Here is a 16,900-nt window from a genome sequence, read left to right on the forward strand (position 1 = left end):
TCAGCATGAGTCGGTTTAACACGGTCCTCAGTGTGAACAGGTTTAACATGGTCCTCAGTGTGAACAGGTTTAACACGGTCCTCAGTGTGAACAGGTTTAACACGGTCCTCAGCGTGAGTGGGTTTAACACGGTCCTCAGCGTGAGTGGATTTAACACGGTCCTCAGTGTGAACAGGTTTAACACGGCCCTCAGCGTGAGTCGGTTTAACACGGTCCTCAGCGTGAGTGGGTTTAACACGGTCCTCAGTGTGTACAGGTTTAACACGGCCCTCAGCGTAAGCCAGTTTAACACGGCCCTCAGCTTGAGTCGGTTTAACACGGCCCTCAGTGTGAGTCGGTTTAACACGGCCCTCAGCGTGAACAGGTTTAACACGGCCCTCGGCGTGAGTCGGTTTAACACGGCCCTCAGTGTGAGTCGGTTTAACACGGCCCTCAGCGTGAGTCGGTTTAACACGGTCCTCAGTGTGAACAGGTTTAACACGGTCCTCAGTGTGAACAGGTTTAACACGGCCCTCAGCGTGAGTCGGTTTAACACGGTCCTCAGCGTGAGTGGGTTTAACACGGTCCTCAGTGTGTACAGGTTTAACACAGCCCTCAGCGTAAGCCAGTTTAACAAGGCCCTCAGCTTGAGTCGGTTTAACAGGACCCAGGGGAGGCGAGTTGGCCCTGGACAGGCACGGACAAGATCTCCTCGATGAGTGGCCTCTTCACTACGCCACGGCACGACGCGCCAGAGTCACCAGCGACCCCAGTCGCCCTACCGGCCCCCATGGCCGCTGGGCTTTGCCAAGGGAACAGCACCTCCTGTGGGAAGGCAGCGGCAAAGAGAGTTAAGTGGTAGAAATCACCCGCGCAGCAAAGCGGAGCGTACTGGCAAATGGGTAGAAGTTGAACCCTTCGTAAATAAATCTCAAACCAAACACAAAGACCAAGACCCCCCCCCCCCCCCCCCCCCGCCGTGTGGCCTTGACCACTGGCGAACGGACAGGAACATGATTCTGCTTTGGACTTTGCCAGAGCTGGCTGACCGGATGCGTTCGCCAGTCTCAGCACCTGGAAGTGGGTCGCAAGGCACCCGTTTTTCCCATGGTCTTTCTACCGAATCTATGACCCACGACCTGCTTGCTCAGGGAGGACTGCCGTTGCCCCAGGGAGGTTTCGGGGTGGCTTTGAGAAGGAGCACGAAGCCTAGATTTGAAGCTTTCGTGACTGCAAGGATCCATACTCTTTGGTTCTATTCGGTAAAGTCGCGTAGGTAAAAAATAAAATAACAAAAATCACGACGTTTCGGCCACAACACAAGCGGCCTTCATCAGGTGAAGGGACCGTGCTGTCATGAAGACAGCGTTGGAGTGAAAACAGCCAAGCCCCAGGTCGCGTCCTTTAAGCTGTGTGGGAGGAAGCAAAACGCTTGGACAAAGGAATTAGCATAACAATGAGCACGATGTACGTAGGAGGTGCATGGGCCATGATGGACCAGGAGCCGGTGGGGACCATGATGGACGAGCAGCGGGGGGGGGGGGGGGGGGGAGTAGAGTGAGTGAGTGGAGTGAGTTGAGTGAGTGGAGTGAGTGGAGTGAGTGGAGTGAGTGAGTGGAGTGAGTGAGTGAGTGGAGTGAGTGGAGTGAGTGAGTGGAGTGAGTGGAGTGAGTGGAGTGAGTGAGTGGAGTGAGTGGAGTGGAGTGAGTGAGTGAGTGGAGTGAGTGAGTGGAGTGAGTGGAGTGAGTGAGTGGAGTGAGTGGAGTGAGTGAGTGGAGTGAGTGGAGTGAGTGAGCGGAGTGAGTGAGTGAGTGGAGTGAGTGAGTGGAGTGAGTGGAGTGAGTGAGTGGAGTGAGTGAGTGGAGTGAGTGGAGTGAGTGGAGTGAGTGGAGTGAGTGAGTGGAGTGAGTGGAGTGAGTGGAGTGAGTGAGTGGAGTGAGTGAGTGAGTGAATGGAGTGAGTGGAGTGAGTGAGTGGACTGAGTGAGTGGAGTGAGTGGAGTGAGTGAGTGGAGTGAGTGAGTGAGTGGAGTGAGTGGAGTGAGTGACTTTACCGAATAGAACCAAAGAGTATGAGCATGAAGCCTTCGGAGCAGCGAGGTCATTGACAGCAGCGGGCGAGGTGCCGGTGTAGTGCTCACCGGGAGGGATCTTTGGGGGGGGTGTCAATGTGACGTCGCACTCATTGCACGGTGCAAAGCGCTTGCCACTGATGAGCAACAGCAATACAGTGCTCGTCGCCTCGCGGAAGATCAACCGCCTTCCACGCAAACATCGGTCGTCCCCACAGCGGCGTTTTTTCTGCTGGCCGTCGAACAAAAGACGGCCACTCGCATCGCGCGCCTTCAGATGCACCTCTGCGGCCGTCTGGAACGCTCTTCCTTCCGATATTAGGAAGCCGCCGGAGCTATGCGCTTTTAAATAATCTGGATTGACGAGCTCATTTCTTCGTGGCTGCTTGCTGTTGCGTGAAGTCTGTTGTCCTAACCCCGCACCTCCGATTAGCAGGGTTGGCTACTTTCGGTACGAAAGAAGTTCAACATGCAGGTAAAAACCTTGGATTGCGCAAGCATACTCGCGTTCCGGAAACGTGTTTTGTAATCCAAATCCCTCGTACGTCAAAGCGCTCGTACAATCAGTTGTGATCACGTGACGCTCGGCAGTACAAAGCACGTCTACACGTACTACTGCTCGTATAGTAATCTGGCCACATGGCCGGCCTGCTCTAGACCAATTCTTCGACCACATCAATTCCATACACCCAGCCATCAGATTCGCCATGGAAGTCGAAAAAGATGGCAAGCTACCTTTTTTGGATGTCCTAATAAAAAAGAGACCTGATGGATCAATGAACCACTCTGTCAACAGGAAAGCTACCCATACGGATGCTTATCTGAAACCAGATTCCCACCACCATCCATCACAGAAGAATTCTCTCATCAAGACTCTGCACCATAGAGCCCAATGCATATCCGACCAGGAACACATAGGCAGTGAACTCAAGCACGTACACCAAGCTCTTAAGGCTAATGGTTACTCCGACTATAAAATCCACAAAGCTATCACTCAAACCATGAAGAAGGACCCTCTTGAGGAGCCTATCAAAACCACCACTTTACCATACATTGCGGGGATCACAAAAAAGATCTCCAAAATCTTGAATAAACACAAGATCCAGGTCCGTTTCAACACATTACATAAAATCCGTGATCTGGTTCCGTCTGTAAAAGATGTGATTCCGGACATAGAGTACCCTGGTGTCTACAAACTAAGTTTCCTCTGTGGTAGTAGTTACATTGGAGAAACCAAACGCCATGTCTCGGACCGCATTCGTGAACACAAAGCAGACCTTAAGCACGGTAGGACCAACACCTCGGCCGTGGCAGATCATTGTTATAATTTAGTAGGTTCACATGACATTGACTTCTGCAAGACAGAGGTTCTTTGTAAGCCATCTGGCTACGATGAGAGATTCGTTCATGAGGCTATCCACATATACAAGCAGAGACAATTTCAACCGAGAAGATGGATTCTGGCTTAGCAATCATTGGAAGGATTTGATAAACCATTTCAGGTCTTAAGTGATTGTTCACGCTTACGGTGGCTTTCAGACAGCATACATACATTTTTCGTCTCCCCCCTCCTCTTTTCAGAACATAGATGGACTCGTCCTTCTAAATAATCTGCCAAATGACTGCAAGTGGCGCTAACGTATTTTTTAAATAAATGAATGCACCGTTTAAAATAAATAAATAAATGCAAACCAACACTTCTTTCAAATGTTTCTTGCCGTTGGTTTTTCACACCTGATGATGACCGTTTGTGTTATGGTCGAAACGTTTCCCTTCAACGTCACAAGCTAATCACTCAGCCATTTCAATGCTAAATTACATGCTAATTCCTTTGTCAAGGTGCTTTGTTTCTTCTCACACAGCTTAAAGGTCGTGATCTCAGCGTGGCTTTCTCACTCCAGCGCTGTCCTCCAGACAGTCTTGTCCCCTTCACCTGATGAAGGCCGCTTGTGTTGTGGCCGAAACGTCGTGAGAATATTATTGTGTTATTTTATTTTATCAATTTATTATTTTATTCGCATTCTACGTGACTTTACCGAAAGAACCAAAGAAGATGAATCCTTGCAGTCACGAAAGCTTTAAATCGAAATTTAACCGCCTCTACGGAGAGGGATTCCACACCACCTTAAGATCATTCAATAGACTCCGGGATAAGAAGGCTCAACTAATCGAGTCTCTCACCTTTCTGAAGAGATGCCGCGACTCTAAGGTAATACCAACCGCATTTACACTAACCTCTGCTGTTGCAACTTCTCTCAATGCAAAACCAATTCTAGCTAGAACTAGCTTCGCTCTTATCTCGGAAAAAATCAGACTTACACGCACCGAACTCGATCAGTTAGACAAGACACTCTACAAATCACACTTAACATTCACAGCAACAATGTCTACATCGGATTGGGAACATGTAGACAATATGACTACCTCTTCGGCTGCCACTATGTCGACCAAATGTAGGGACAATTTGATTTCCAAATTCAATCACCTCTCCAGCAAAAAATCGGATCCACACACCGAAAAGATAGACGTCAACAAAGTCGTAATTAATCGCAGTAACAGTTCCATTTCTGATGGTCTGAAATCCGTTTTAGCTAAAGGTCTAAACTTTGCTGTCACACCGAGACACTTACCGGTTAATTATATCATTGCCCATGTCGACGTTGCACTCAAGGGCTTGAGTCACATCGCTGCAGACGTAGCAAGATCTGAAATTGCTGCAACCCTCAAAAACGCTAAGTTGCCACCCAGCAACATCAGCAAAGACGAACGTTTTGAATTCTCTCAAATAAAAAAGAGAGATGATATTGTAGTCCTCTCAGCCGACAAGGGCAATGCCACTGTCATCATGGACAAAACAGAATATAACAACAAAATTCAAGAACTACTCAACGATGGCAGCTATACAAAAATAAAAAGAGATCCCACCAACAGCCTGGTTACCAAAACGAACAAAATCATCTCTGATTCAACAGCATTAATTGATGAGACCAAACAGTTCTCGTTGAAACCCTCTGCTGCCAGACCACCAAGATTATATGGCCTTCCAAAGATACACAAAGAAGATACACCCCTTCGTCCCATCGTCTCTACTATCAACTCCCCCACCTATAAACTGGCACGTTTTCTTGCTGATATACTGCGACCTTTCACTGGAAAAACCACCTCTGCAGTACTAAATTCTACTCACCTGGTATCGACAATCAAAGGCATTTCCCTGTCCCCAGACGACCTGCTTGTCAGTTTTGATGTGGTGTCCTTGTTCACCAAAGTCCCGGTACCTGACACCATCGCCATCATTGAAGACCTGGTTCATCAAAGACTGCACACTGATGTACCCCCCCTGGTGAGACATTGCTTAACCAACACATACTTCACCTGGAATGGAACTTTCTACAAACAAACTGAGGGCACCCCAATGGGCTCCCCCCTATCTCCGGTTGTAGCCAACGTATTCATGGAAAAATTTGAAACTGACGCCATCCAGACTGCCACTCTACGCCCGACCTTATGGAAGAGGTACGTGGATGACACCTTTGTCATCTGGCCACATGGCCAGCCTGCTTTAGACCAATTCCGCGACCACATCAATTCCATACACCCAGCCATCAGATTTACCATGGAGGTCGAAAAAGATGGCAAACTACCCTTTTTGGATGTCTTAATTAAAAGGAGACATGATGGTTCAATGAGCCACTCTGTCTACAGGAAAGCTACCCATAAAGATGCTTACTTGAAATCGGATTCCCACCACCATTAATCCCAGAAGAACTCCCTCATCAAGACTCTATACCATAGAGCCCAATGCATTTCCGACCAGGAACACATTACCAGTGAACTCAAGCACGTACACCAGGCTCTCAGGGCTAATGGTTATTCCGACTACACAATCCGCAAAGCCATCACTCCAGTCATGAAGAAGGATCCTCTTGTGGAGCCACTCAAAACCATCACCTTACCCTACATTGCAGGGGTCACTAAAAAGATCTCCAAAATCCTGAATAAACACAAGATCCAGGTCCGATTCAACACAGTACATAAAATCCGTGATCTAGTTCCATCTGTAAAAAATGCTGTTACAGGCATACAGTACCCGGGCATTTACAAACTAAAGTGCCTCTGTGGTACTAGCTACATTGGAGAAACCAAACGACATATCTCGGACCGCATCCGCGAACATAAAGCAGACTTGAAACACGGTAGAACGAACTCCTCTGCCGTGGCAGATCACTGTTATAATTCAGTGGGCTCACATGACATTGACTTCACCAAGACGGAGGTTCTTTGCAAACCAACCGGCTACCATGAGAGATTCGTTCATGAGGCCATTCACATATACAAGCACAGAGACAATTTCAACCGAGAAGATGGATTCTGGCTTAGTAACCATTGGAAAGATGTTTTAAACCATTTCCGTTCTTAATTAATTGTATTTTACGATGACCTTCAGACCGCAGCTCTTTCACTGGCATTGACTCTTAATACCTCTCACACCACGGTTAATGGTATGGTTTACAACATGGAGTATAACAGCACCTCGCAGCTGTCTCTCTCCCCCTCCTCTGTTCCGACCATGGATGAACTCGTCCGTCTGAACGGGACCCGTAGCTATCCGTGTTGCTAAAGTTGAGGGTAAGAATCCACCCATTTTTCGCCATATAGCATTGTGATATATAACGACTTATTGTTGGTAGCTTGGCTGATTGGAGAATATAGAGTTTATTGATAACATTGAGGTAATTTATATTTTAGTTTTTTTATTGGTTCACTATATAGTATTCATTATATATTGTATTGTATACCCAGTTACTGTGAATAGCTCAGATGTGTAGGCCTTGACTTCAACATAGCCATTTCTGTGACCAGTCACAAGCTAATCACTCAGTTATTTCAATGCTAATTTCGCCTAGTTATTTCAATGCTAAATTCTCCTGTTTGATTTGTACTAGGTGCCTCGGTGAATGTATATGCTCTGACTTTAACATAGCTATTTCTATGACCAGTTACACGCTAATCACTCAGCTATTTCAATGCTAAATTCTATGCTAATTCCTTTGTCAAGGGGTGCCTCTGCGGATGTGTATACTTTAACTTAGCTATTTCAATGCTAAATTCTATGCTAATTCCTTTGTCAAGGGGTGCCTTTGCGGATGTGTATGTTTTAACTTTAACATAGCCTTTTCTGTGACCAGTCACAAGCTAATCACTCAGCCATTTAAATGCTAAATTATATGCTAATTCCTTTGTCAAGGCGCTTTGTTTCTTCTCACACAGCTTAAAGGTCGTGATCTCAGAGTGGCTTTCTCACTCCAGCGCTGTCCTCCAGACAGTCTCGTCCCCTTCACCTGATGAAGGCCGCTTGTGTTGTGGCCGAAACGTCGTGAGAATATTATTGCGTTATTTTATTTAAAAAAATTATTATTTTATTCTCATTCTACGTGACTTTACCGAAAGAACCAAAGAAGATTAATCCTTGCAGTCACGAAAGCTTTAAATCGAAAGCTAAGAATAAGTTAATATTTGTTTACAAATGTCTGCCCGTCTTGCAAAACACTCGCAGACCGAGTTACACCCGCAATCCACAAGGTTTCGCTTTGCACACAGAAGCGATGAAGCCGAGAATGTGGGAGCAGAGAAGTGAAAGGAGTGGCCGTGACTCACCCCGGGGTGTGAGGCCAGGTCCCACAGTTCCTCATCGCAGACGAGCGCCTCCTCCAGATCGGGCAGGTCCTGTGGGCACAACAAAGGCAAAGATCCCCCGGGTAGCCTTCAACAAACTGTTGGGGCAAGCGCTGTTAGCGAGCAGCAGCACCACGGCACACGAGGGGGTGGGTGGCCAGCACCACGCCCGGCCAGCACCACGCCCGGCCACCACCACGCCCGGCCACGTTTGTCTCCGCCAGTGGCGATGTTTACACACCGCACAAAGGAACTCAACTGAGGCTGAGTCGACCTAGGGGAGGCTCGGGAAATCCTCACTGGCGTTGGCCGAGAGCGGGAATCAAACCCGGGCCGCCGGCTTCGTAGCGCAGCGCTCCAATAACCACGCCACCCCTTTGGGCACAAACAACAACAACAACAACCGCCTTTCACCACTAAGTGGTGGTGACGTCACCACGTGAAGTGTTTAGGTGCACTTTGAGGCCGCGTGAAGTGTTTCATTCTCGCTGACAGCAGGTCACAAGGGCAGACCCAGGTGCCATGGGGTTGACTGACTGAGACGACTGGCAGATGGACCGGCTGTACCCCCCACTGTGCCAACTTGCTGCATTGTAGTTGCCCGGCGCTCCGCTCGTTGTTGTGAGCATCGCTCCTCCGCCCTCCGTTGTTGTTGGAGGGCGACTACCTCCAACTGCCCAGTAGCATCTTTCACGAGCCTCCTCCACAGAGTCCGATCTCGACACCGCTGGTACCAGTCATCGGCAAGTCCACTCAGCTCCACGTCCTCCCGTACCACGTCACTCCATCTCTTCTCTAGCCCGTGCCGCGCCCGTTTAGCCCCCTCTATCTGGCCAAACAGAAGCTGCTTGGGCATGCGGTGGTCGGGCGTGCGGGCTACGTGACCCAGCCAACGCGGCCTTGCCTGCATGAGAAGCTCACCGATGGGAATGCGCCCGGATCTTTCAAGGATCTGCGAACTCGTGACACAATCCAGTCGCGGTAAACCTAGGATCAATTGTAGGCAGGCCGGCCTGAAGGTTTGAATCTGGCGCAGGTCTCCCTCTGGGGGGCTCCACACTTGGCAAACATTGAGAAGGGAGGGGAATGACCGTGGCCAAGAAGACCCCGGAGCTTCGCGTGGAGCGATAGGCCAGGCAGCTTCCACGCAGCAGCGTCGAGCAGCCAATGAAAAGGAAAACACCGCTCGACTGATTCGGAGTGTGACCATGTTCTGTTGAACCGGGGCTGGTCGTAAGCGCGCTGCCCCGGGAAAAAACAACAACAACAACAACAACAAAAACTAAACCATTTCAGTCACCAAATGAAGCTCTGCTGAGCGATGGTCCCTCTTTCAGAGGCGACATGGGCAGAAGGTCTGTCTCTTGTTGTGCAGATTTGGAGAATGCTGCATTTTGTGTGTGAAGATGCAATGCCATGCGCCGTCCGCTTGGCTCACAGCGGCACGCTAAAGATCCCGTCGTGTTATCCGCAAGCCCAACGTCGCTCCTCCTAACTCGCCATCGTTTATTTTCACCTAAGAACGAATTATTCTATTAAGATTGCACACTGCAACATCGCCCCCATACTGGCAGAATGGTGTATTACAGGGACAGCTGCTGCTGGGGGTGCCCACAGATATCATGAAGCCCCTACTGGCAGACTAATACCTGCTCGCAGGCCAGGAGCTGAGTGGCCTTGTGCTGTACAGCAACAGCTGTCACTTGGGGTGACCTTGACGTCGTGTTGAGATGGGATTTGAGCGGCTTAAAGGAGGGTGGCTTTGTCAAACTTGCTTATATCACTCTCACCTCACTCATCTCACCTCACTCACATCTCACTCTCACTTTACTCACTCTCATCTCACTCTCTCTCACCTCACTCACTCTCACCTCTCTCACACCTCACTCTCTCTCACCCCACTCACTCTCACCTCACTCACTTTCACTCACTCTCATCTCACTCTCATCTCACTCACTCTCACCTCACTCACACCTCACTCACTCACCCTCACCTCACTCACTCTCACCTCACTCACTCTCACCTCACTCGTCTCACCTCGCTCTCATCTCACTCACTCTCACTCACTCTCATCTCAATCACTCTCACTCTCAGTCTCACCTCACTCACTCTCATCTCACTCTCATCTCACTATCCTCACTCACTCTCACCTCACTCACACCTCACACATCTCTCTCACACTCATCTCACTCACCTCAGTCTCACTCTCACCTCACTCTCAGTCATCTCACACACTCTCGTCTCACTCACTCTCACCTCACTCACACCTCACTCACCTCACACTCTCACCTCACTCACACCTCAGTCATCTCACTCACACTCATCTCACTCACGTCAAGGCTGATGTTTCTGCTCGTGTCTTCCCGTGCCGGCGCCTTTTCCTCGTCCACGGGGCTCCTCCCGGCCGGCCTCACCGCGGCGAGGACCCCTCGCTCGCCCCGCTGCCCGTCCGCACATCCGTGCCCAACGCCGTACGGGCGGCGGTCCGGCTGTGGCTCTGGGCACCCATCCAGGGGGCCCTCAGGGCCACCCTCACCGCCCTCACCGCCCGCACCACCCTCACCACCTGCACCACCCTCACCACCCTCACCAACCTCACCAGCTGCACCACCCTCACCACCCGCAGCACCCTCACCACCCGCACCGCCCTCACCAACCTCACCGCCCGCACCACCCTCACCGCCCTCACCACCCGCACCGCCCTCACCGCCATCACCGCCATCACGGCCCGCACCGCCCTCACCGCCCGCACCACCCTCACCGCCCGCACCACCCTCACCAACCTCACCGCCCTCACCGCCCTCACCACTGGCGGGCTGCTCGCCACTCGTACCTGCAGGGTGAAGGGAGGGCATTGGGGTCAGCCTCCATCACCGATGCTGAACCGGCACAAACCGTGCTGGGCTCGCCGGTGAGCTGTGTGTTGTGGAAGCTGGGAGTGTGGTGGTGGTGGTGGTGGTGATGATGAGCTGTGTGTTGTGGAAGCTGGGAGTGTGGTGGTGGTGGTGGTGATGGTGGTGATGAGCTGTGTGTTGTGGAAGCTGGCAGTGTGGTGGTGGTGGTGGTGGTGATGAGCTGTGTGTTGTGGAAGCTGGGAGTGTGGTGGCGGTGGTGATGGTGGTGATGATGGTGGTGGTGATGGTGATGATGGTGGTGGTGATGGTGGTGATGATGGTGGTGGTGGTGATGATGGTGGTGGTGGTGATGATGGTGGTGGTGGTGATGAGCTGTCGACCCGCGTCATCTCCATGCTGACACTCAGCACGAGCGGCGTGGTGGTGGTGATGGCGAGGCCCAGCACCTGCGGGCGAGTGGCCGCCGTGGGCCCGCAGGCTCCGTGAGGAGGGCCGCCGTGCGAGGGCCTCCGTGGCGTCGTGGAGGCGCCGCCGCTCCCGCGTGTCCCAGGCGGCTCGCTCGGCTCGCTCCGCCATGCGGCCCCCGCGGGCCCAGGCCTCAGCACAAGCCCTGGGGGGGGGGGGGGGGCGTGGCCTTGACGCTTGACGAGCTGTGGGGGCGGGCGCTGTCGCAGCACTCACACACTCATTCACTCACTCACACACTCACTCATTCACTCACTCACACATACACTCTCTCATTCACTCACTCATTCACTCACTCACTCACACATACATACACTCACTCATACACACTCACTCATTCACTCGCTCACTCATTCACTCACTCATACACTCACTCACTCACACACACATACACACTTACTCATACACACATACACACTCACTCATTCACTCACTCACACATACACACACATACACACTCACACATACACACACATACACACTCACTCATTCACTCACACACACACTCACTCATACACTCACTCACACATACACACACTCACACATACACACGCACTCATTCACTCACACACACTCACTCATACACTCATACACTCATTCACTCACTCACTCACACACACTCACTCATACACTCATACACTCATTCACTCACTCACTCATTCACTCACTCATACACTCACACACTCGCACATACATTCATACACACTCACACACTCACTCATACACTCACTCATACACTCACTCATACACTCACTCATTCACTCACTCACTCACACACTCACACACTCACTCACTCACACAACAACAACAACCGCCATTCGCCACTAAGTGGCGGTGACGTCACCCCGACGTTTGTGTCAGGACATGTGCACCCTGAGGCCACGTGAAGTGTCGAACACCCACTGGCAGGAGGTCACGGGGCAGACCCAGGTGCCACGGGTCGACTGACTGAGATGACTGGCTGATGCACCACCTGTGCCCCCTACTGTGCCAACCTGCTGTGCTTTAGCCACCTGGCGCTCCGCTCGTTGTTGTGAGCGTCGCTCCTCCGCCCTCCATTGTTGTTGGAGGGCGACTGCCTCCAACTGCCTAGTAGCGTCCTTCACGAGCCTCCTCCACAGAGGCCTATCTTGACACCGCTGGTACCAGTCATCGGCAAGTCCACTCAGCTCCACGTCCTCCTGTACCACATCACTCCATCTCCTCTTTAGCCCATGCCGCGCCCGCTTAGCCCCTTCGATCCGGCCGAACAAAAGCTGTTTCGGCATGCGGTGGCTGGGCATGCGGGCTACATGACCAAACCATCGCAGCCTTCCCCGCCGGAGGAGCTCACCGATGGGACCTTGCCCAGATCTTTCAAGGATTTGTGAGCTCCTCACACAATCCAGTCTGGTTAAACCCAGGATGGATCGTAGGCAGGTCAGCCTAAATGTTTCTAACCGGCGAAGATGTTCCATTAGGGGGGTCCACGTTTCGCAAGCGTAGAGAAGGGAGGGAATGACCGTGTTCGAGAAGACCTGAAGCTTAGTGCGGAGCGACAGACCAGGTAGCTTCCACACAGCGTTACTCAACCAATGAAAAGATATTGCCGCTCGACTGATTCGGAGTGAGACCTCTGCTGTTAAACTGGAGCCAGTCATAAGCACACTGCTCAGGTATGGGAAACTCTCCACTCTCTCCACAACTGCCCCATCACCGATTGGGAGTTGTGGGGGTGGAGTGTCTGATGGTACAAAATACTCAGGCAGGTGCTTAGTTTTGGTGGAGCTGATGGTAAGGCCCCACCTCTTAGTGGCACGCTCCAGTCTCAGCAGCAGCATCTCCAACTCCTCCTCTGAATGAGCAGCTAATACCAAATCATCAGCATACATAACGTGGTTGAGCAATAGGGAGCCATCCCTTGACCGCATCCGGGCGTCGATCAGCCTCCCATTATATCTGTACCATGTGGAAATTCCCCCGGTACAGCTATTGAAGGCTTCACGAACTACGTGGTCAAAATAGATGTTAAATAATGTGGGAGCCAGAGGACATCCCTGTCGCACCCCAAGGTTAACAGGGAATGGCTCTGACTCCCGGCCACGTAGTTTTACCCGGGCCCGCTCACCATCATGAAGGTCCTTAATGATCGTGAGCAGAGGGTCAGGTACTTCAAAAGCACGAAGAACAACCCAGAGCCCAGGCCTACTGATGGTATCATAGGCCTTGACCAGGTCAATAAAGCAGAGATGTAGGTCTTGTTGGAATTCCCTACACCTCTGCTGTAGCAGACGGACAGAAAATATGGCATCTGTGCAGGACCGTCCTTTCCTGAAACCGCATTGGGGCTCCGCAAGCCTGTCCTCAGAGTGCCTGGCAAGGCGATGTTGAATAATCCTTGCCAGGACCTTTCCCGGCACACTGAGGAGTGAGATGCCCCTGTAGTTAAATTTTGATTTAAAGCTTTCGTGACTGCAGTAATTCATATTCTTAGCTCTTTCGGTAAAGTCACGTTGAAGGGAAACAATAAAATAATAAAATATATATAAAACAATACAAATTCTCACGACGTTTCGACCATAACACACCTGATGACGACCGTTTGTGTTATGGTCGAAACGTTGTGAGAATTTGTATTGTTTTATATATTTATTATTATTTTATTGTTTCCCTTCAACGTGAATTTATCGAAAGAGCTAAGAATATGACCCCTGTAGTTGTTACAGTCTGTGCGGTCCCCCTTCTTAAAAAGGGGGACCACCAGGGCATCGTTCCAATCCTGGAACGATCCTGCGGAACCCGTCCAGTGGTCCAGACTGTTGTTATGATGTAATTTTCCCTCCCCCAGGACCTCACAGAAATGCTCAGCAAATCTGCAAACCTGTTCCTGGGAGTCGGAGATTGGGTCACCGTTTTTCCCCTAATGATGGTAATAGGTGTGGCGCTGCAGATTACTTTTTTGATGGAGTTAAATAGAGATTTGTGATCACGGGCCACTGAGGCAGACTCCATCTCCTCAGCAACCCGCGACCACCACCCATCCTTGCAGTGCCTCACGGCTCTCCAAACCTCCGAGCGAAGGCTCCGGTAAGCCTCCTCATTCTCTGACGTGGGATTCTGTAGCCGATGACAGTGGGCCTGTCGCTTTTTCTCAACCATCCTGAACACCTCCTCTGTCAGCCAGGGTCTCTGGGGAGGTCTGGACCACGTACCCAAAGCAGCCATTGCAGCTGCATGAGTCACAGTCCTAAACCTCGCCCATTTACCCTCGACATCAGGAGGAGTTGGGGACGATGCCAATCCCAGCCACAAGCGATGATGAAATTCTCGCTTGCAACTTTCATCAGATAACTGAGACCAGGCCACTTTAGGTTGGAATGGGGTCCTGGGTGTACACCCTCCACCGGAGTGGAAAAATGGCAGGCGCATCTTACAGATGACGAGTCGATGGTCAGAGGGCAGATCAGCTCCACGGTAAGTACTGGTGTCAAGGACATGGGCTCGCATCCGCTGGTCCGTCACTATGTAGTCCAGCAGATGTTCTTGCTTGGACCCGGCATGCATCCATGGTGTTGTGTGGATGCGCCGATGCCGGAACAGCGTGTTGGTAATTACAAGCCCATGGGCTGCACAAAAATCTAGCAGCCTCCTACCGTTGTTATTGAGCTGATCTGGCCCATGCCCTCCAATCACTCCAGACCAGGTGCCAGTATCGTGACCGACTCGGGCATTGAAGTCACCCAACATGATGACTCTATCCCGAGGGGCCACTTTAGCCAGCACCTGTGACAGGAGTTCATAGAAGGCATCTGACTCATCGGCTTTGCCTGCATCCCTCCACGGATGTTCATCTTCGGTGGGGGCATAAGTAACCATGACCACCAGTCCTCGCCTCCGGTTGATGGGAAGGCGAGCCCAAAGTAGCCTGGGACTTACAGCTTCCCACACCTCACCGCCACGCTCCCCCACGCCCCCTTCATTCTTTTTTTCAAAAGAAGAGCCACACCCTGTTGTTTGGCAGTCTGCTGCCCCGAGTAGAGGACTGTCTACCCCTCATGGTGGCAGGAGCCAGAGCCGGTCCACCGGACCTCCTGAATGCCACATAAATCCAGGTGGTACCGGTCCTGCTCCCGACAGAGGAGTGGCAGCCTCTCCTCCGCAGTGAGCGTTCGAACATTCCACGTGGCCACCCGTAGTGGCTTTTCGTTGTTTCTGGAGGAGCCCCGAGGGTAGATATTCAATCTCCTGGCTCCGCCAATTGGGGTTTGGCCAGGAGACGTCATAGACGCCTGGCCCCCCGAGGCCTCCGGCACAAGCTTATTAGTTACATATTTCAGTTTAACTCGTGGTTTAGTGGTAATTAATTGAAGGTGGAGGGGTTACCAGCCCCTCGCACCCGTCCAGAGCCCCCGTTTAGCCCCTGTGGTGGACACATATGCCGTGAGGGGAGGAGCCAATCAAAATTGGACCTCCCCCCACAGCACTGTCCACGACAGAGTTGCCCATCTGGCACCGCGAGGAGGTAGGGGGTTGTTTTGTTATACACTCACACACTCACTCACACATTCACTCACTCACACATTCACTCATTCACTCACTCATTCACTCACACACTCACTCACTCACACACTCACTCACACACTCACACACTTACACACTAACACACACACACATTCACTCACTCACTCAGACACTCACTCACACACTCACTCACACACACACTCACACACTTATCCACTCACCCACCCAGTCACTCACACACTTACCCACTCACTCACCCACCCACTCACTCACCCACCCACCCATCCACTCACCCACCCACCCACCCATCCAATCACTCACACACTCACTTATACACTTACCTACTCACTCACAGACCCACCCACTCACTTACCGACCCACTCATTCACCCACTCATTCACCCACCCACTCACTCACCCACCCACCCACTCACTCACTCACTTACTCACCCACCCACGCACTCACTCACTCACCTACCTAATGGAGAGCTGTCCACCCACCCCTCATGTTGACTGGAGCTAGGACCAGCCTACCGGACCTCGCGTATACCCTAACAGGTCCAAGTGATACCGGTCCGGCGTCCAGGCCGGTATCAAACCTCAGAGTGGTTTCCCTGCTATTTAATTGTTCGTGTTTGAAGCCTCGAGGGTAAGGGGGTTAAGTCTGGCTCCGTTCAAATGGCGTCAGACATGAGCCGTTGTTGCTGCTGTTGGTTGTTGTTGTTGCTGCTGTTGTTGTTGGTTGTTGTTGTTGGTTGTTGTTGTTGGTTGTTGATGTTGGTTGTTGTTGTTGGTTGTTGTTGTTGGTTGTTGTTGGTTGTTGTTGTTGGTGGTTGTTGTTGGTTGTTGTGCTGATTCTGTGAGTGTGGCCATTGGGCACGTGGGGGGGAGTACGTCGTCACTGGCCTCACCGGTCCTTGGGGAAAACCGGGCGGTCGTCCAGGTAGGTGAGCTGCGGCAGGCGGACGGTGAGCGTGCGCCGGTAGTCGGGGATGTCCCGCACCACCGCGTTGCCCGTCAGGGTCAGCACGCGCTGTGGGGGGGTGGGGGGGGGGGTTGGGGGCAGGCGCAGGCGATGGCACAAGGCCGTGAGCCACCACGTTCCAGCGTCCACCCCCCATGCAGGCAAATCTCTGTGTCTCCCAAGTCTCCGTGTCTCCCAAGTCTCCGTGTCCCCAAGTCTCCGTGTCCCCAAGTCTCCGTGTCTCCCAAGTCTCCGTGTCCCCAAGTCTCCGTGTCTCCCAAGTCTACGTGTCTCCCAAGTCTCCGTGTCCCCAAGTCTCCGTGTCCCAAGTCTCCGTGTCTCCCAAGTCTCCGTGTCCCCAAGTCTCCGTGTCTCCCAAGTCTCCGTGTCT

The 16,900-nt window shown here is 51.7% G+C and overlaps 1 protein-coding gene across 1 annotated transcript in view; it reads right to left on the reverse strand.

Annotated features, from left to right (window-relative positions):
• Positions 1-504: 504 nt before the first annotated feature.
• Positions 505-16,900, reverse strand: part of LOC116957058 (uncharacterized) — a 33,468-nt gene continuing 17,072 nt past the window's right edge. Inside the window, exons 6-10 of the mRNA XM_076054948.1 lie at positions 16,457-16,578; positions 11,028-11,191; positions 10,060-10,559; positions 7,709-7,777; positions 505-804 (exon numbers count right to left, since the gene is read on the reverse strand). Of these exons, the coding sequence (XP_075911063.1) occupies positions 637-804; positions 7,709-7,777; positions 10,060-10,559; positions 11,028-11,191; positions 16,457-16,578 (1,023 nt within the window). The 3' untranslated portion in view covers positions 505-636. The remainder of the gene's footprint in view (positions 805-7,708; positions 7,778-10,059; positions 10,560-11,027; positions 11,192-16,456; positions 16,579-16,900) is intronic.

Source organism: Petromyzon marinus, chromosome 69 (genome assembly GCF_048934315.1).
Source record: "Petromyzon marinus isolate PM22_M1 ecotype Great Lakes invasive population chromosome 69, UKy_Petmar_22M1.pri1.0, whole genome shotgun sequence".
NCBI lineage: Eukaryota > Metazoa > Chordata > Hyperoartia > Petromyzontiformes > Petromyzontidae > Petromyzon > Petromyzon marinus.